This window comes from Blennius ocellaris (assembly GCF_963422515.1).
Source record: "Blennius ocellaris genome assembly, chromosome: 8".
Classification (NCBI taxonomy): Eukaryota; Metazoa; Chordata; class Actinopteri; order Blenniiformes; family Blenniidae; genus Blennius; species Blennius ocellaris.
In genome coordinates this window covers 18,240,057-18,261,030 of record NC_137657.1, presented here as the reverse complement: position 1 = coordinate 18,261,030, position 20,974 = coordinate 18,240,057, and the positions used below count along the sequence as shown (strand labels likewise).

The following is a 20,974-nucleotide window of genomic DNA, read 5'->3' as shown; positions in this document are numbered from 1 at the left end:
TTTTTGTTTAGTTTTTTGTTTTTCTTAATGGCACAACTGTACTGGAAAGTAAGTAGATTATATTTAGCTTTGTTGGCTAAGTTACTTTGACATACCCAATGGAAATTGTAAGATCAATCAGTATATTGTTGCTTATTAATTTATGTGTAGCGTTAAAGGAAAATACAGATGAGCATTATATTAATTCAGAGTTAGACTGGGGTTTGAACTGATACCACATTGCGCATGTCTTTTGAAGATTTAAACAGCAACCACAATAGAAAAATATTTGTTTTTCTACAAATCATATTATAAATCTATACATATATATACTTATAATAGAAACTTTTTTATTTATTATTGAATCATTCCTAATATTTTGATATTGTTGTGTATTACTGGCTAATATATATTTTCTCTGTCTCACACAGCAAGATGAATGCATCAGATAATGAATCACTTTTGTATCCAGAAGGATATGAATATGAATATTATTACTGTAATTTGGACACCAGTGCAGAATCTCCCAATGGATCAGTGGTTCTCCTGGTTCTTTACTACGTGCTGTTTTGTTTCGGTCTCCTGGGTAAGTTGAAAAAAGCCAGAATTTTCAGTGAACCATGACACACCAAACCATAAATGAAACCTTAAAACTACCTAAAGCTTAAAACGTACTGAATCTATTATTGAGATCTTGAGCTTTTCTGGTGTTTGGCTCTACTTTGATCTGTTCATTTAGGCAACAGCACAGTTTTATGGCTTCTCCTCCAGCACATCAAGGTGAAAAGCATGACAGATGTGTGTCTTCTCAACCTGGCACTGTCTGATCTCTTACTGGCTGCCTCCCTACCTTTCTGGACCTACGGCTCACAGAACCTTCCATCATGCAAACTAATAACAGGAATCTATCAGGTAAGGCTTTTTTTTTAGAAATAGTTCACTGTCCTCACTGATGTTGGAGTGTTATCAGCTGATCTGAAATCTAATACCACAACACAAGCTGCGATAATATTTCCATACACACGCCACGTTTTGATGGCAATCAATGAATGGCAAGATGATTCAATCTTTCGTTCAATTTTTTTTGTCTGTACAACCACAAATAGTGCAGCCTGTAAACCATAATGTGATTGTTGTGAAGCAAAGCAGTTACCCATTTCATCATGTCTGCTCACTTGATCATGGACATTTCTGTGTATGTTTTTTTTTTTCTGTTTTCATTCCATTTCATACAGCCATCGACTGTGTGCAGAAAACAAATCATTAAACTCAGACTGCGTAGAGTTTCCATGTGCAATTTCTGTATAGGGCAAGGAATAAATTCAAAAAGATTAACAGGTCCAAAAGATGTAATATGCAACTTGAAAAACATCCACTTCATTTGTCTTATGGTGTCAAGCAAAAATGTTTCTATTATTGGTGTCACTGAAGACATTTGATACAGCTGTAAAGTGTCACAGTGTGTGTCTCGTCCAATCAGATTCTTTTGTCAGAACTAACTGTATAACACTATTTAAGAAACAAATACAGTGTAGGGTTTAGGTTTTAGGAATTACTCAGGAAGTAGACACTACAATGTCATGTGTGTGTTTTAGTGATAACAGCTGGTTAGTAGATAATATCAGCTGAGTAAATAACCCTATGATTTTCACCTTGATTAAAACCGTATGTGGTATTTACTCAGTTGCTCTCTCTGCGCCTATGTACAGTTCGGTTTCTACAGTGGGACCCTGTTTGTGACCCTGATGAGTGTGGACTGCTACCTGGCCATCGTCCACGCTGTAACAGCCATGCGAACCCGGACACTTCGTTATGGAATCATAGCCAGCATCGCTATCTGGGCTATTTCCATCATCATGGCACTTCCTCCGGTGGTATTTGCCTCCCTGGAGACAAATGAAGAGGACATTCAGTGCCAGCCCATCTACCCGACAGAGAGTGAGCGGATTTGGAAGATGCAGAAAAATTTCACTGAGAACACAATTGGCCTTGTTACGTGCCTCCCAGTCATTGTTTTCTGCTACGTGATGATCCTCATGGTGCTGTCCAAGGCGAGAAACTCTAAGAAAAACAAAGCCATGAAACTGATATTCACCATTGTGTGTGTATTTGTGGTGTGCTGGGTCCCCTACAATGTTCTCGTGCTCCTTCAGACTCTGCAGCTGTTTGACATCATGAACAATTGTACAGCTGCAGCACCCATCAGCACTGCCATGAGCTATGCTGAAATCATTGCGTTGTCTCATTGTTGTGTAAATCCTGTGATCTATGCATTTGTTGGGGAAAAGTTCAGGAAGCCATTGAAGGGTATTCTCACTCGATACTTGTGCATTAGATACAGAAGCACCGGCACCGTAAGCCAGAGAGAAACCACAGAGGGAGAGACCTCCAACACGCCCGTTCAATCAGACTATTGAAAACATGTAATGTAATTCTGTATGTAAAGATGTTTTTATATCAGTGTACAGAGATGGCAAACTTTGTATTGTGTGTGTGTGTGGTGTGTTTGTGTGCAGTTCATAATTCTGCAAGCAAAAAAACGCTGTGGCACTGACACAATTTGCAGAAATAGGAAGGTGATTAATTCTAAAAGTACATAAAGGAAAAAAAAAGTTTGTTGGCGTAAAGTAAATATCTCTGTTTTGCTAACATGTGCAACTATATAGGTTTGTTAAATAAAATATAATAAAACAAAAAAGCACTTCTTTCTTTATATTATAAATAACAAGAAAAGCTTTCAATGTATTCAAATTATAAATTATAATTACTGATGATTACTGTGATGACATCAATATTAAAACTGTAGCAAGGCCCTTTAAGGTTATACATCTTTGTTATAAAAATAAAACAATTAAGTGCTTTTGTCATTTTAGATCCATTAAAATGAACGTGGCTGCGTTACATCTGGAGGTGCAACACAGATGAGGCAGATACAAATAAAAGTGTTCATAAACTAAATATATGGTCAGGAGCACAGCTCAAAGTGAAAAGTTACAAACACAAGCAATAGGTTACAGGATATGGAGGTGTTTTGTGTTTAAATGCCATTGAGCTTGTATTTTTGGACTTATTGTAGTTAAGTTTGGTGAGCCGTTGTTTGTACTTCAGCCAGTTGTGTTTTTTCATGCTGCTGAGAGTCAGCAAAAAAAATCCAATAATGTAAATTGCTGAACGTTTTAATGAGTCGAATTTCTACGTGCTGATGTAAACTTCAGGTCAGGGTGTTAGAGTAAAGATTCATCGTTGGGCAATTTATAGTGGGCCTTTAGGGGAATGTGTTATGATGCAGCCATGGCTCAGTTGATTGAAAGGGACTTTTGGTATCAATGTTTCATTGAGTCATGCAGCAATACACACACATTTAACTTGCAGAGCTCTGCAACTCCTTTCCATGCCGGAAAGTGTGATCTTCTACTTGAAATTCGGAAACAACTTTAACAACCACAGGCTTCATCTGAGAAAAACCACAAGCCCACCCTTACGCAGGCTTGGCGTTGGGTACATGTCTATGCAACCTTTAAGGACTTCTCTCCCCTGCTATGCAACCATTTCTCACTTCTCAATCATTCTGTTATGTTCTAACTGCACGTGGATTCCACTTCTGCCTTTTCAGGGCCACAATGAAAACCAACATCATTGACAACACTCACAGGTAAATGTTCATTTTTCAATTTAAAGACGTGAGCATTAGTGGCCAAGTAGCATGTGTAGTATTGTAAGCGTGACAAAGACATCCATCGGTGAGTCGTTAATTTTGCTGCAAAAAAAAAAAAGAGTCAAAATCAAAATGGACTTGAGGCAACTGGTGGAGGTGGACAATCATTGGATGGCTATTTAGGCAACCTGGGACTTATAGTGTATTATATATTATTGCAACTTCAAAAATATCCCCTACATTGACTATTGAAATGTACCATGGTATTTTATTTCCAGTTTCTTTAAGTATCAGAACGATTCTGCAATATTATACATGTCGTTCCAGGGACAGGCATGCCTATTTTTCTCAAACTGAATCATTCTCCAATTATATCCAGGCACAATTCTCTCAATTCTGCCGCTGAGTTTTAAATAATTGACAATTGAACAACATTTTTCCAAATATCACAAACCATGTCAACTGATCTCAACACTGCAGGTTCTTATTGTGATAGTAATAATGTATGCTTCAGTATGATTCCCTTCAGCATCAGATTTTGTTGTTTTTGAAACAGAACATTGACAAAAACATGTAAGTATGTGACCAATCTGCAGGGTTTACACAACACAGATGTGCAGTTTCAATGAAGTGAACGAGTAGCGTGGAATGTACTGGGTGTGGTGAAACATTTCTTTTCTCCCCTCTTTCTCTCAGAGTAGTTATGTCCTGTTTTGTCTGACCATGATGACGCTCACCCCAACTGTCTCGACTTTTGGAGCTGTAGGAGACTCTGAGAGGTAAGATTACATGTGTAGCTGACACACAATTCAGCCACATCAGGACAGTTTCCTGTGTTTATGTGTACGTAGGGAATCGTTTAGTTTTGGAATTTGTTGCTGAACCTTGGGGCATGTCCTCACTCTCAGATAAGAATAAGCAGCTGGATGAACGTTTCAGGTGGGGATTTCAGTGTATTTTACATTGCGTTTTTGTGTTTGAGATGATTGTGATACTGCAGCTTTGTTTATAGTCGTGAAGGTGGTTTTGTTGAGACTTGCAGATCATCAGTGGGAGGATTTAGGTTGTCTGGACTGGATGTGAAACATATGGCCTGGAGACCAAAACTGGCCAGAGACAGTCCGATTTGGCTCCATCACACTGAAAGAATAAGAATTTTTTAAAAACCATTGACTGGAATTTTCCCAAATGCAACAACTGTTGTTTCAAATTTATTTACCAGAGATTAAACTTGGCTGTATGTGGCTGCAGGACTGAAATGACTTTAATGCACAAAGAGGGGAAATAAGGCGAGATTTGGTATTGTTGTTATTACTGTTGCAAGTACTGCCTTCATAGTTTTGACATACCGGTACTTGAATTGATCAAAATGTATGTATTTATTTCTTGCTCCGTTTTCCTTATTATTCACTTTTTACAATGTCTACTGTTTATGTCAATGAAGACATTTATATAATTTATAACAATGGTGATATGGAGCTATTGAGCTATTTTTATGTCTTTGCCTCCAATGAAATTATCTGCCTACTAATTAGTTGCTTTTGTTTTTTCTTAGCCCTGTAACACTGCCCTCCTTCAGCACCACTCCGGACTATTACTATGACTTTGATTTTGATAACTATGGGACTTGTAAATATGAACCACACGGGGCCAGTTTTCTTCCGGTCCTCTATGCCATTTTCTTTCTCCTGGGGTTTGTGGGTAACTCTCTGGTCATCTGGATCATTACATGTGGAGTGCGACTCCGCAGCATGACCGATGTGAGCCTCCTAAACTTGGCCCTTGCAGACCTGCTCCTGGTGTGTACCCTTCCATTCCTCGCTCACCAAGCCCGGGACCAGTGGCTCTTTGGGGACTGGATGTGCAAGGTGGTCCTGGGTATATATCACATTGTCTTTTACTGTGGAATCTTTTTTATTTGCTTAATGAGCCTTGACCGCTATTTGGCCATAGTGCATGCCATTTATGCGATGAAAGCACGGACACGATCCTTCGGAATGATTGCAGCTGCAGTCATATGGTTGACTGGATTTCTCGCCTCCATCCCGGACTTGATCTTTCTCAAGCAGCAGTCTATCAGTAGGTTAAATGGTAGCTCGTCTCAAGTCTGCTTGCCTGAATACCCCTCAGCCACTTCAGAGGAGGATTCTTCCAGTGTCCATTTCTGGAAGGTCTTTAGCCTTTTAAAAATGAATGTTTTGGGTCTGTTTATTCCAATTTTCATTTTGAGTTTCTGTTACTCCAAGATTATCTGTAAACTTGCATCCACAAGAACCACCAAAAAACAGGCCATCCGCCTTATTCTCTTAGTGGTAGCTGCATTCTTTTGCTGCTGGCTTCCCTACAATGTTGTCTCCTTCTTCAAAGCAATGGAGCTCCTGCAGCAATACACACAATGCGAGAGTAGCAAGAGGCTCAGATTAGCCCTACAAGTCACTGAGGCCATTTCCTACTTTCACAGCTGCCTTAATCCCTTCCTGTATGTGTTTGTTGGGGAGAAGTTCAGAATGCACCTTGTGAGATTGATCAACAGAGCACCCTGCAGACTGTGCCAGGTGATCAAGATCTTCCTACCCCAGGACAGAGTCCCTGGATCGGTCTACTCACAAACCACCAGTGTGGATGAAAGGAGGACAGCTGTGTAAATTGGTTTATATGGCTTTCCCCTCATATCTCTGCAGTCAGTTCTGAAATGAAAACCTTAAAATTGACTTATTCTCATATTGAATTACACTGAAAACTGTTTAAGGTATTGAGAATTAAATACACAAGCTAATGTAGTACAACAGTCAGAGTCACATTTGCTCTATTGTTAATAATTTGTGAACTGTGAACACATTGATGCTTCTCTGAATTAAGAAGTAAACAGCTTGTTTTTGCAACTGCGGCCTGCGGCAGTAAATATTTTTTTATCTCAAGGTCAATTATGTACATCTGTGTAAAGGATAGTCTCTATCTGTGTCAGCAGCCAAAAAGAGTAGCACATCTGCAAAAAGTGGATCATAACCAACCACATTCAAGCTTTTAAGTTCATGTTCAGGAGCCTTTATGTTGCACTGATCCAATCATGACTGTTGCTCCTCTTGCGTTTCTGTCTTTTATACAAAGGTTGTTTTGTAGCTAAGCTTCTACTCACTTTTTGTGTGACTTGACCTGGCATGAAAGATTAAAAGGTAGAATGTTTTGTTCAGTTTAAAAATTCGCAATCAAAAAAGTTAATTTCACAAATACAAATGTCCACATTCATTATTTGTATGCCTGTGTAAACTTTTTACATTTTTAAAATATTTTTTTTCTGTGCATTATTTGAATGTTGAGTTGCAGCATGCCTTTTTGTGATGTCCGGACTGAGACAAACTATATTTTGTATTTGAAAATACATTAGTGTCTTGCACTTCTTCTGTGTTTATTTGGTTAAGCCCGTCTGTGTTAGTTTTGTGGGTTTCATTGCACTTTATGCTGAAGAGAGTCTCCTGCTCAACAGAGACCACAATCTGAAAGAGGAAGTCTGTAACCAAGCTGTTGGATATTTGCAGCGCTTGTGCACATCGGAGCATTTTGCAGCCAAGTGAAGTCATCCTGCTTCGGCTATGACTCTGCACAGAACAATGCAACAAGTTATGTTGCATGTAAGAAATGAAAGTGTGAGTGAGATCAATTATCATGGTTTACATAAGGAATGCTCACATACAGTACATTCATTGTCTGATAGGATGTTTATTATTAACTGTACCTTTTTGTGCATCTGTCTGTGCATAGTCTATTTTTGTATAATGAAAATATCAACAGACTTCAGATAATAAATCTCAGAGAGTTTTGTCTTTTCACAGGGCTCTCAGTATAATATTAACTATGAGCTATGATGAAAGCAGAATAAGCAATCAAATCTCTTGCAAAGTGACATAAAGCTGCACAAAACTTGCGATATTCAACTATTTCTGGCGATACAATTCTCCAAATGGATTCCATTCTCACTTAAAGATTGGCTGTACATTATTTGGAACCACTATTCTACAATACAACCCTTAAAAAAAAAAAGAAGAAGATTAAATTCACACTTTTCATGACCTACTAATTGAGAGTATGAATGAATAGGGAATTCTTTCAGTTGCACTAGTTTTTGTATACAGTACTGATGTTCTTTACTTTGTTCATTCTTTAATAAGACATACTTGAAAATAAAATGTTTAACTATCATATCCCTTTATTCTAAAATGTCCTTCAATGTACCATGGATTGTTTAAAAGAAAATGCCAGGTGAAGAGTCAATGCTGCAGCAGCTGAGATTAAAGTTAATTAATCAATCCTTGTTATTCAATCTGTTTGCACATTTTTTTTAAAAAGCTTGCAAACAGATATGCTGTGCCTGTAAAGTCTGAATAAAGTAAAACATTATGGCAAATTTAAATGCTCCTTTTCAGTTTGCTGTATAGTAACAACCTGAAATCAAATTTCTAAATGTATTTTTAACAGTAATTTTCCAGCCCATTGAGTAGTTTCTTCTCTTTTTGTGTTGTACTTATGGTGCATCATCTCGAATGAATGTCTTACATTACATTTCCTGCTTTTCACTGTCAGTTGAACGCATGAAATTGTCAACATATTGAGGTGTGGCATCTCTTCAAATGCAACATGATGTTCCTAGAATTAACCACAGAATTCCGCTGTTCATGCAGATTATGAAACATGAGCAACAATATATGAAAGTAGAAAATTCCTGCAGGAAATTTTATTGCGCCTGCGATCTGCTGCCGACCGATGCCCCCGGTTCCCATTGGGTAGTACACAGGCTCTGCACCTGTCACTGAGTGGCAGAGGCAGTGTGAGAACCAGGAGGAAAAGGTGATACACAGGTTCCGAACAACTGGTTATAGTTCGAGAACCGTGGCACTTGGTTGAAAAATGTCTTCACCGTCAGCGTCAGAAGAAGTTGAAGGACGTATAGTGAGCTTCTCATGTCCTCACAATGTTCTGAGGATGTTCTTTTGAATTTCCAAGATATCCTAACTTTTTTGTGAATAGGGCTGTACATTCTGAAGAAAACAATGCTCTCCATGTGTTATATTATCTTTCTTAATAAAATGATTTGACACATTTTTTTTCTTTTTCTTTTAGAGTCTCATTTAGTCTCTAAAAATAAAAAAAAAATGAGGTGCCCATCTTAAGGTGATTTCTATAACATTTCAGTGATGCCAAACATGTAACCATGCCCACCTATAAAAGGAGCGCCAGAGAGTTCAAACTTCAGTTGTAATTAAAACCCCTCAACTGGCATTAAAGTTATGCCAGTTGAGGGGTCATTAACAATACCATATTATGTGAAAAGCATTAGGAAGTCATTCAACTGAACGATTAACTTTTTATAAGCCACTCACGGCTCTTTTTTCAGTTCATGCAAAATTTTGCTCTTCAATTTTTACAACTAGTGCTATAACCATCATGTGTGGCGGAAGGACTCAAAATGCTACTCCTTTTATTAACTAAATTGAAAATTGATTTCTCTTATACATCCCTGCGGCCCCCAAAGTGCTTTACACTGTCAATCATATTCACACATTGACACGTCACTGGAGGCGGCTGCCATGCAAGGAACTCAGTCCATCCATTGGGAGCGATTTGGGGTTCAGTCTTGCTCAAGGACACCTCGGCATGTGGATGTGAGAAGAAGGGGACTTAAACCTACAACATTCTGACTGAGAGATGACCACTCTCCCGGCCGAGCCGCAGCAGGGAAACACAAGGAGTCAAGTGAATCCCAGAAAAACACAGAATCACAAAGAGCACATGTAAAACATTGCAGAGACGCAGACAAACTGGCAACAAGACACAGAAAAGAAGCCCAACTTATAGTGCAGCCAGCAGGTGCAGACGATCACACTGAGGGATAGGTGAAACACACCAGGGCAGAGAGCAGCAATCAGACACGAGGAAGAGGAAAAAGCCTGTAACAAGAGACAGGACGAGACTTCAAACGAAAACAAAAAAACAGACAAGACAGAAAACGTGCACTGTGACAATAACACTGTAAAATATTTGTATCTGGCTGTTGTGCTTTTCACATGAACGAACCATAGCAGTGGAATGTAAAACAAAACTCTTCAGTGTCATCTAGTGGTGCAGTACAGCTAGCTCTCTTTCTGATACAGCTCTGAACATGTATGTTGGTTCTCACATTTTTTTTTTTTTTTTTTTTAAATATCATGACCAATGTTGGCCTACATCCACAGGAAATAGAAAGCTTCCAGTGCAAGTTACAAGTTTTTAATTGAAAATCTGGAAGCCAATATAAATCAGTCATCCATTATATGGCTTAGTTTGCACTTTTCATATAAAACTCTCTAAACGTTATTCCTGGCTGCGCCTGCCGAAGCTCTCTGATACAACATGATGTGATGAACACAGGTGGAGGCAACCACTGATCTGTGTGAACTTCAAAACCTCGTCACTTTCTCTGCGATAAGTGAGACCTTCTAGGTATCTATCAAGGAAAACCCCTTTTCAGACACAAGGTTTGGCCTTTAAAACATGACACTGACAGTAGGTAGCCCCCCCTTTGGTTTAACATACACACTCAGACAGGCAGTTCCAGGCATTACTGAAGATGTGGGTGGAAGTTGCCCCGAAGCTACAGTGGACAAGATGATACTGGAAAGACAAGACAATGTCGGGAAACTACCAAATTAAGTATGGCAGCAGATATCAGGTTTGTCAACACAGCTTCGAATGGGTTATTAAAATTTTTTGAATTCCTTACATCTACTGACAACTTCATTATTTATTGTTATTGAATCTATTCATTGTTTATATATTGTACATAAACAAAGAAATAAAACTCAAAGTTGCTCGCAATTGACAGGTATGAAACTCTAACCGTGTTTGTTTGTGGTTCAGCTCAATATTTGTAAACATCCAAAAAAAAAGCCAAAACACAATTCCAGAGGGCAACACCTTCACACTTCACAGCTCTTGCATGAAATTCTAATCATGAGAAGATCAGCACAAACAGCACAGATATGTCTACAATTGTCTTATGCAAAGTCACATTGCAACTGCCTCTGAATGCCTTTAACACCTGGTGAGAACAGTGTGAAGACATGGAGTTGTGTTTCAATTAAGCAATATCACGCGGGAAGTCCCCATGCACACACAAACCGACTTACGAAACTCTGTATGTAATTTGCAGGAATAAAATAGAAACTATAATGTATGTGTTACACTCTGAACCACGAGGTGACTGTTGTAAAAACAACACAAAGTCTGACTCTCCTGTTGGAAGAAATAGCTGTGCAATAATAATCTTCATGGGAACTACTCCGCTGTTTAAAACGTGTGACTATTATTGAAACAGATTTCAGTGGGTGGGGGAAGCCACATGTGCTGATTTGTGTAGCATCTGCAGGAGAATGATAAGATCAGCAACACATCCTTTCTGATTCTTTAAAGGTTTATCACAAGCAGATCTTAATCACAGCCCACACGTCATTGTACACATCCCCGCTTGTATTTCTATTCTTTATTTACTCATTTTTAGGGACTGAGCCCAAGCAGAGCTGAGCGAGACCCTATTAGAATGCAAGGAATTATTATTAGGGTCCAAGCATTGAAAGTGCCAGAGAAGACATATTGAAATTCCTCAAGAGAAATTGAAAAACTCTTTGTCACAAATGAGCGTTTTTGATTACCTATTGTATGAAAATGAACCGCTTCACATTTCACTTCGAGCTAAGTCATTCGGTGCACATATGTAACACCCCAAGAAGCACAGAAAAGTCGAGGGTTCGGATCCCAAAACACAACGGGAAGTCGGCTATTTTGAAAACTTGTAAATTTTTGACCAAATTTACAAGTTTTCTAGAGTACCTGGGGGGGTGACTACAAATTACCTAACATGTGGCCAGTTGATTGAAAAGAGATTGGTGAGCAAAAGTGAAATGAGTTCTTTTGCTGAGAGTCTTGGTCCACAGATGGTCCCTTATCTGTTCGCTGGTTAATGATACTGTTAAAATAATTAAACATGCAATGTGTTGCCTTTAGCAACACCAGTGTGAAAAGAATGATACGAGAAATACATATAAATTGCTCACGTGTTTTGTTTACATGTTTTGGTCCAATGCTCAAAATGCCAATGTGAGTGTGATCAGCCAAACTTTTTTGGCTGATCACACTCACCCGGATCACCTCACCCCAGAGGTGATCCGGCTTTTTGCCAAGAAGCAGCCTGGCCTGCTTGAGGACCAGACTCGGAGAGGTTCGGACAGCAGCTCCTTGTTTCACACTGTAGATTCATCTGTTTATCTGTGTGCTGTTCGGCCTGAAAATTGTCTGGCCTGTGTGGTATGTTCTGCTGCGGATGGAACGAAGCATGATGGTGGGGAAGCTGTTACGGGACGTGTTCACACAACAGAAAGTGGAGATCCTCATGGCTCTGAGAAAACTGGGATAGAAGGTGGGGAGGTTTGCTTTCCACAGACGGATGAGTCAGTGGCTCATGTTGATGAGTCACTCTTGCATTCATTGATTTCAGTCATGTAGCCCTCACAAGGCTGACAAAACTAGTCAGTTAAAAATGTCCAAACCTCCGTCAAGAGAAAGATTTGAACCATTAAATGATGTAAACTGTCTTTATGGTAGATGTGCCTGCAAGCCTCGGGTCCACTTTTCCCATTGTCCTATTTGTTGTAGAATATCTAAGATCTGTTTGATTTCGTCAAACAATAACATGGCAAGGCAGAATAAAACATTTTGCTCTTACCATGCTTGTTGTTCTCTTGAAATCCTGCCGACAACGCCAATTTGTAGTGGATAATTTCTGCTCCTCAGTGACGGCCGGAGGTTTGGAAAGATGAAGTGAGACACAGGGTGAGATGCTTAGAGTGGAATTTATTCAGACGTAAAGCCGGAGCGCTCCCACACCTGACAGACAAAGACACATTCCCCAAACCATCCTCTCACACACACAGGCATGCACAATCTGCCCCCCCGACAAACTCTTCCCCCTTGTATATAAAGTCGTTTCCCTGTAATCCCATCCTTCGAGGCCAGTTGCTGGCGCCACCAGTAAAACAACGTTGATTAAGGGGCTCAAATCTAACAACAACGTAACCGGCCTGGGGTGGCAGTGACCTGACAGATGGCATAAATATCAGTGAATACGTAGGCCCGAAATCAAACAGATCTTAGATATTCTACAACACTCATCAACTCGCCAACATATTGTGTTTCACAGGGCAACAATCAAGCATTTGTAAAATTTCCAGGAAAAATAGCTAATGCTGAGTAAGTATCAGTGACCAAACCCGTGTCAGTATAACACTGAACATGTCTGGGTATGAAGTTCTAATCTTACCAAATGTTGCTTTCTCCAGAACTTTCCAGACAATGTACGCTCCGTGTTTGTAATTTGGAAAGTGTAGGGAGTGCATATTGTCTCCAACCTGGGTCAACCTTTGACCTCTGTGGAGTGGAAACGAGAGTTTGTTGAATTTCATATTAAGTTTGTGTGGAGGATTGACGTGAACATATTATGCCTGAATTCCATGCCATCAAAGGCAAAAGAAAACATCTTGTCTGCAAAGTGGATATAGACTGTGAAATGCTTCCACACATCGGACGTCCAATGTCAAAAAGATGATTCAAAAGTTTTGTTTTTGTGTTTTTTTCATTTAGCATAAAGCAGCAACTTCGTACTGTGACTTATACTATATAATCTGTAGCTGTATAAAAGTTAAAAAAAAAAAATTACATTTAAAAATTGTTCAAAAGTAACCCTCTTTGTGGTTGTTTGTTGATACAACTATACGTGTGTGAGTCAACTACCTCTCCACTCTAGCTCGTGTAATACAAACATAATGTAAACTCAAAAAAATGTTAGAAAACATAAAGGCAAACCGTTTAAAATTGGTTGAATATAGAAAAAAGCTATTTCACACCCGAATATTGAATAGACGTGGAAACATTTCAAAACTTAAATGAAATCTCAAGATTAAAGAATGCCGAAGCGGTAGTGAAAATGCCTGATATGTTAGTTGCATTCATAAACAGTGAGACTGTATACTATCATTACCGAAATGCTGTGAAAGACATTTAGAGTCTAACCTACATTTTAGACAGTGAGCGTGCATTGTTAAATTTGTGGAAAGCATTTACAGTTGAGTTGAAAAAGAATATTTCCTGAGGCCTTGGGGATATAAAGTGCCATATTTTGCTGTTGTTGTGATTACACTTTCTCACCAGAGGGGGCGCTGTGTAGTTGAGTTGAAAGAGAAAAAGAGTGAGCGTATTTCCCAGTCTGGTGGTGATTAAAATACTAAAAACATGAACAGACACAAATCCTGTTTCTGTGGATGAACCAAACGCCGCCACAGCAACGGAGATGTGTTCATTCAGAGTTTTACATACCGATTCTGTGCAACTTGATTTGAGGCATCCAGGCGATATCCAGCAATTTGCGCTGAGGAACGATCTCGTCCTCGTACCGGACGACAGCTCAAATATAGTGTATATTTTTCCAGTAACAGCTGTTAGTCGCTTGTTGCTAAACTATTTCAAAGCCTGTCGTGAACTTATTGTTGCTGCGGGAGATGAGTCAGTCCCAAAAGCTCAGAAAAAAACTGTCTGCTTCTTCTTCTTCTTCTTCTTCTTCTCTCGTTGTTTTGTTTTGTTTTGTTTTTTTGGGAGGGGGGGGATCACAAACAACGTCCAGCTTAATACGGACACCTTTTGGACACAAGGGGGAACTGCAGATTATAAACTGCCCCTGAAATTCGTCAATCTCTAATATGAATGAACTGTGTTGTGTATGTTATCATTATCAGTATTAATATTATCCATAAAATAATCAGAATCTGTGAGACATAAGCATGAAATCAAACATTTTGGATGAGAGGCAATACTGGGAATTTTGGATCGGTTGTACATTTTCCAGAAAGAATAAGAAGGAATCATTTTTGGAATTATAAACAACCAATCATTGTCAAAGTTGGACGTTTATATGTGATGTAAAGCTCATCCACAAAATCATTCGTTAATGATTTAGAAAATATAATCCATTTCTGACTTTCTCATTAAAATAAATTTTCTGGTTTACAACATATTCAGCAAATTTTGAGCAGTATGACAAAACTATCTAAATTTTGTATAATTTAATGACAGAAAACATAAACTCTCACCTGTACAATAAAAAATGCAAACAATGAAATAAATATTACCAAATAAATGTAATGAAGCAAAAGTCGAGCCGTCAATTTACCATGAAACTGGTCCGTACTGCTATTCACGCTCTAGTGGACAGTGGACCGGCAGTATCAAAACAGTGAACAGGGGCAAAAGAGGATAGTAGTTTTAACCAGCAGCTAACCTGCAGGCCCACAGTGATGACACAGGGTCATTTACATAACAGTGACTTGAGGCTTTGCTGAGGGGAGGGGTAGAGGGGAATCTGCTGACAGCGTATCAGAAATGTGACACCTTGATTTACTCTCTTTTTTATTTTGATTCACCTGCTGAGGGTTTCACCCCTCCACCCCCCAAGTCTTTCAGCTTCTTGTCTTTGCACACTTATTATGGTAAATAAGATCTTTAAGACAAACATCATTTAAATATGTGGGTGTGTACGGTGTTACTGTATTTACATACAAAGTTTCAACAACACAAATTGTTCCTTGTACGTTTAATGGCAAAATAACAGAGGACAAAATTAATTATTTACAACACATAGTAACATGTAAACACAATCTTCTGTACAAAGAAATATACATGCAAAAATAAAAATAAGTCATAATAAGACATTCAAGATGACATTGCTGCAGTCTCATCCTAGGTGTATTCAAAATATGAGAGTTATGAGGTTTACATCCTGGGTGTGGACGAAGCGCCCGACCCTCTCTGTACATCTTTACATCAGGAGTAAGCTGGATTCCCCAAAGGCATTTCTTCACTTCCATCATGTTCGTCTGTGAGCAGGCTATAGGAGAATCTGATGAGGAGATTTAACAGCATGGTTTTGGGAAACCCACATCAACACTAATAAATAAAAGGGACACAAAATGACACACGCACACACAATGTACAGACAAGTTATTGACAACTTCTTTGACAATAAATCAGATTATTTGACGGAAACAAGAACATCCTTCAAATCGAAGGAGAAACAATGCACAATTTTAGCTTCACCCACCTCGCTAGGTTGACTCACTTAACTGGCACTTTAAAGGAAAGTTTTCAACGTCTTCACCTAAAGACTCACTGAAATGAAAACAGACAGAGAGCTCTTCCACGGCTCTTAATGCTGATGTAGATTCATTGAGGAGATGTATCTGAAACGTCTCCAAAAAGGTGCAACGCATTCTCAAAGAGCAGTTTCTTTCAGATCTATTGCTTGTTGAAGATGCCAACCAATTCTGTTTTTACGATGTCGAACTGAGATGCAAGGGGGAAAAAAAACTAGCAACATACGTCAGTATCTACCTACAAAAGCCAAACAAACACACAGCAAAACCACTTTGTGCACAGCTCGGAAAAAAAAAGACAAGTGAAATATCTTCTTCTTCTTCTTCTTTTTTTTTTTTAGCAATAAACCACCAAACAGTTCCTCATTACAAGAATAAATAAAGCCACACTTGAACCTTTGTAAACACTTCCTATGTCTGGGATCAGTGTGGCATGTTATAACTTAACGTAACAAATCATTAAAAAAAAATAGACACATAGCAGGAAAAGAAAGCAGAGCCAACTTTGGTATTGATACAAGAAAAAAAAATATATAACAAGGACAAAATGAAAACATAAGTGCCTATATTTTATAGATACACACTTTTATACATTATTTCAGAAAACCCTTGTCTGTTTTGGGGTTTTACGCTGATATTAATACTGAACTTAATACATAAGATTGAACACAATACAGACATCTATTGCAGTACCATGTACGTACATGCCTTTTTAAGAATACGGCTACAACACAAGTCTTCATAAATAGTTGCATAAATGTTAAAGCTGCAACATTGCACATGAGAACTGATGCAAATTACAAGTGCATTTCTAGTAGCGGTTTGTTCATAGTTAAGCCCCTCGGGGCTTGCAAGGGGGGGGGGGGGGGGGCGCGAGGGGTTGGCTCACGTTTACCACGTGGACTCACTAATACTCAGCAAAATGAAACAGCTTTAGTTCATTTCAGATAAAAGTCTTCAAAAAAGAGAATGAAAAGCAGGGGGAAAAAAAGGAACATTATTTACAAATAAGGCGGATGCAGGTAGAGATCTGAGAAGTTCTGCCAAATACGCTTTCTGCCCGAAGGCTTGTTCAAGTTTGTTTGGATTCAAACTGAAACGATGTAACCTTTCCAAAATGACGTGGGTGGATAAAGATACACAAACTATTGCACTGAGTGTAGCTTTGATGGTTATGCAGAAAGATGGTTTGGGAGGTTTTGTTCCACAGAAAGAGCACTCTGCTGATGGGTGCCGCTTTCCCCGCACATGTCGTCTCTCTCTGTGAAGCGTTCTACTTCTATTAGCTACCCTTTGTTCCCCAAAAGGTATGAATAAAGACAATTCTCTGTTTCCTCACTGTACACGGTTTCATTTACAAAAAGTAATCTCTTGTTACAAAAAAAAGGACAAAAATCATTTTCTTGTGTTCAACCGAAAGCAGCCTGAAATATTCCTATTTTACAGGGTTTTTTTTTTTTTTTCCATTTTCTTTGTTTAACACTGTCCGAAACGCAAGACTTGCTCACGCTGGCTTGTTGAGAAAGCTTGGTTTTCTCCCTGCTGAGTCAAGGTTTGAAATCTGAAACAGATTCCAGCTGTTCATGTGTTGTGCAGGCACAATGTTAATATTATGCCAGGGTAAGGAGGGAAGGGGGAAGAGGGTGTCTCAAAGGCATTGGGCAGTCAGTCAGCAGCAGCAGCAGGACTTTTGTGGCATCGTGAAGGAGGAAGGGATCATAGTGGACGTGCGGCTGGTGAACAAGGATCGAGTAAATCAAGAGCAGCACTGGCAAATCTTTCTTCTGGCCAACCGGGGTCATTTTTCCTCAGATGTGGTTATAGAGGCGGCTGTGGAGGAAGGCTTTAACGGTGCCCACAGGACGAACGTCGTTTTGGTGTTTGCGTCTCTCAATGAAGGAAATGAGCCTGGAAGTGTCCAGATGACTGCTGCAGGGACTTTGTGGCTGCGCGTGATTCAAGGTGGCATGTTCCTCGAATACCCCCCGAGGCTGGAGCCATGCCTCCTGCAGGCAAGACACCGCGGGGGGACGCTGCGCCGGCTCGCCCTGCAGGAGCAGGCGGACGAAGTCCCTGGCAGCTGAGCTCACACCCTGGAAGTAATCGTCCGGGAAGCTGAAGTCCACGCGACAAATGTTCAGACAGGTCTCCTCCAGGCTCTCGTCTAGAAAGGGAGAGGCACCGCTCAGTATCACGTAGGTCACCACTCCTGTGAATGATCAAGAACAAGAACAGGACGCTCAGTCGGTTAGGTGTCGGCAAGGTGAGACACGGCTGGTCGTTTCATTCCACAAATATTTAGGAATTCATATTCAACCTGTATAAATCTATACCATGTGAGACTCAAAACAAAGTATTCAAATGCAATAGACCTTGTTTACATAAGACCGATCTGCTGGAAGAATATTGTGTCCTTGTTTGTTTGCTAGTGTTTGTCACAGAGTGATTGGCGGGAGCGCTGAGCCCCCACAGGCACAAAAAACAGGGTAATACCGGTACTTTAGAGAAGGACATGCTTAACAGTGAGTGAATCTGCATTGAGAAGAACAAGAAAAATGCAGTATGGGAGATGATCTATTATAAAGTTAAAGCTGGGGGAAAATGAAGATCAACAGAAGAAATCCAGAAAAGATTATAACTCCTTAGAAAGGGTACACCACAGAAAATAATTTAAAATTAAATCTACAAACCAGAGCCAGAGTAAGTCACAATTTGTCTTGCTAAATAATGTTGTTATCATGAACTCATCTCAGTGTTTTGCACAATGTGGTGCACAAGTCCAATTCACCATGTGTCTGTGAGCACAATATCCAGTTTGCGACCATGCACAGAGATTTGATGAGGTCCAAGTGGTTCTAACTGATTTTGCCTAAATCGAGAATTGTCATTGAAATGTGCTCTATTATATTTATTAAACATTTAGCACCTAAAATGTAATTACTAGTTTTACCCTCCACCCATCTCTTGTCATGATTTCAGTTGTTCTTTCTTCCTTTTATCTAATTATAAAGAGCTTACATTCAGCAAAGAAAACAGCTATTTGTGATTTTATGTGATTTTCCATACTTTCAGCCCCTCAAAAACTCCAAATGTTACACACAGCAGCTTTAAAGTGATAATAACTTGAAAGGACATCTATAATGTAAGAATGCCAAATACACAAAGGTGATGTATGACATTAAACACGGTGGTAGTACTTTTTTCACATACCTAGGCTCCAGAGGTCAGACATGAGTGAAGCTGGCTGACCCAGAACGAGTTCAGGAGCAGAGAATTCTGGACTCCCAACAAGAGGATGGATATATGAGGAGGAAGGACTCAGTTGGACAGCGTCACCAAAGTCCGTCAGCTTGATTATCGGCTGCGAGGATGCATGTTCCACCACGATGTTCTCAGGCTGCAGGAGCATGGAAAGAAAACAACATGGCAACGTGTGCTTGAAACAGAGATCTAATTCAAATAACCTAAATAGACCATATAGTGATATGGCAACCAACATGTAAGGATGCCTGCTTACTTTGATATCCAGGTGTGCTATCCTCCAGCTGTGCAGGTAGTGGATAGCTTCAAGAATATCTCTGAGGTATAAAGCCACCTTCTCCTCCGTCAGGTTGCCCCAGCTCACTATATAATCCAGGAAACGCCCCTGGTCTGCCCTGACAACACAAACACAAGGGATTAGCATGACATTAGCGACGGAAAAACTGAAGAACTCCATGGAAGACAATGTCTACATACATCTCCAGCATGAGGACGTAACTGTTGGCCGTCTCATACGTGTCTAGCAGCTTCACCAGGTTGGAGTGCTCCAACATCTGGAGGAGTCTGATCTCCTGAAGCACCTGTTCTCGACGCAACAGCTTCTTGTTGACGTGTTTTGCAGCAACCGTGCGTTTACTCCCTCTCTGGTCGCATCGCTTCGTCACGGAGAACCGGCCCCTGAGGAGCAGGAACAAGGGAGTCACTTTTTTAAACTCACAGAGAAGCGGTACACCTTTAGGTTTTGGGCATTTCATCAATAATGAGTTGCCTTGTTTTCCCACACATTGAGTAGATATACAATGTCATTTCTTAATTCAGATTTACCTGACAAATTTACCTGTGAATGATTCATGCATTTTTAAACCCATCTACATTAACTAATTAACATTAGCTCTTTTTTAATAAGCAATAACCAAGTAATCCTTCTTTGTTTAGCTATCGTCCTATGCAACCACACAACCATTGATACAACTGAATGCCTGTTTGCCACATGTTTGAGATATGATCTTTTAAATGATTTCATTGGTACATGTTTACCTTCCTAGTTCAGTGATCTCTGTGTAGTGGGACTCAAAGTTGTTTTTCCAGAAGACTTCACTGCCATCATCAGGGGGTCCTGAGAACACACATGGATTCAAAATCTGTCAAGGACACCAACTATAACAAATATATATAAAGAAATTATGCAAATGGGCTCAAAGTTATTGAGTGAAACTAATGTTAGACCACTGTGGTATGTGGTGGAGGAGATCGCATTGAAAAGTAGCGATAGATGCAAAATGTATCTGTTTTTCTCTCTCTATGTAATAATTTTCCAATAAATGTGGATATTTTTCATTAAATAGGTTATTTGTCATGGCTTGTCATTGTGACAGTTATTGCAGCACACACGTGAAGTCCCATGTTCAGACACATAATTATAGTAGCAGATTGCAAACAGCTGATTATATTCTTGTTTGTTCTAAAAACACAAACGACACCATTTGTGATTATGTGGAATATCCTCTGCCTCGTCACTTTGAATTGTTGTTAAAAGTAACAAAAACATTGGATGATACTACTGCTTTCCACACATCCACCATCTACTATCGCCAATAGAATCTGAGACAGGTTGCTAATATTTTCTAGCTATGTACCACTTCTCAATCGATCAAACAATCTCATAATTTTTGATTGATATCTTTAATGTTATTCCCTCAACTAATTCACTATACTTAACATTTTTGGTATGTTTTTATTTTACTTCTCTATGGCTTTTTTTTAAAATATTATTATGCCTTTATATAAACTAACATTTGATTTTACTTTGGAATGAAAATCAAGGGTATTGCGAGTATGCAGCACACCAACA

General features: G+C 39.4%; 3 protein-coding genes across 4 annotated transcripts in view; 2 read left to right on the top strand and 1 right to left on the bottom strand.

The window, feature by feature from the left end:
• Positions 1 to 753: 753 nt before the first annotated feature.
• On the top strand, positions 754 to 2,396 carry LOC308133223 (C-C chemokine receptor type 4; the record flags this gene model as incomplete). The annotated part of the gene is made up of 2 exons (XM_080500524.1): positions 754 to 891; positions 1,689 to 2,396. The coding sequence occupies exons 1-2, from the start codon at positions 769 to 771 to the stop codon at positions 2,394 to 2,396; spliced, it is 831 nt and encodes a 276-aa protein (XP_080356650.1). The 5' UTR covers positions 754 to 768.
• A 1,942-nt stretch (positions 2,397 to 4,338) lies between these two features.
• Positions 4,339 to 6,279, top strand: LOC308133095 (C-C chemokine receptor type 5-like; the record flags this gene model as incomplete). Its single annotated transcript, XM_080500373.1, has 2 exons — positions 4,339 to 4,413; positions 5,190 to 6,279. The coding sequence occupies exons 1-2, from the start codon at positions 4,358 to 4,360 to the stop codon at positions 6,277 to 6,279; spliced, it is 1,146 nt and encodes a 381-aa protein (XP_080356499.1). The 5' UTR covers positions 4,339 to 4,357.
• A 9,015-nt stretch (positions 6,280 to 15,294) lies between these two features.
• Positions 15,295 to 20,974, bottom strand: part of triob (trio Rho guanine nucleotide exchange factor b) — a 98,994-nt gene continuing 93,314 nt past the window's right edge. For both annotated transcript variants that reach the window (XM_080500618.1, XM_080500617.1), the window contains exons 56-60: positions 20,161 to 20,239; positions 19,600 to 19,800; positions 19,379 to 19,517; positions 19,072 to 19,258; positions 15,295 to 18,070 (exon numbers count right to left, since the gene is read on the bottom strand). In XM_080500618.1, coding sequence (XP_080356744.1) covers positions 17,670 to 18,070; positions 19,072 to 19,258; positions 19,379 to 19,517; positions 19,600 to 19,800; positions 20,161 to 20,239 — 1,007 coding nt within the window. In that variant the 3' untranslated portion in view covers positions 15,295 to 17,669. The remainder of the gene's footprint in view (positions 18,071 to 19,071; positions 19,259 to 19,378; positions 19,518 to 19,599; positions 19,801 to 20,160; positions 20,240 to 20,974) is intronic.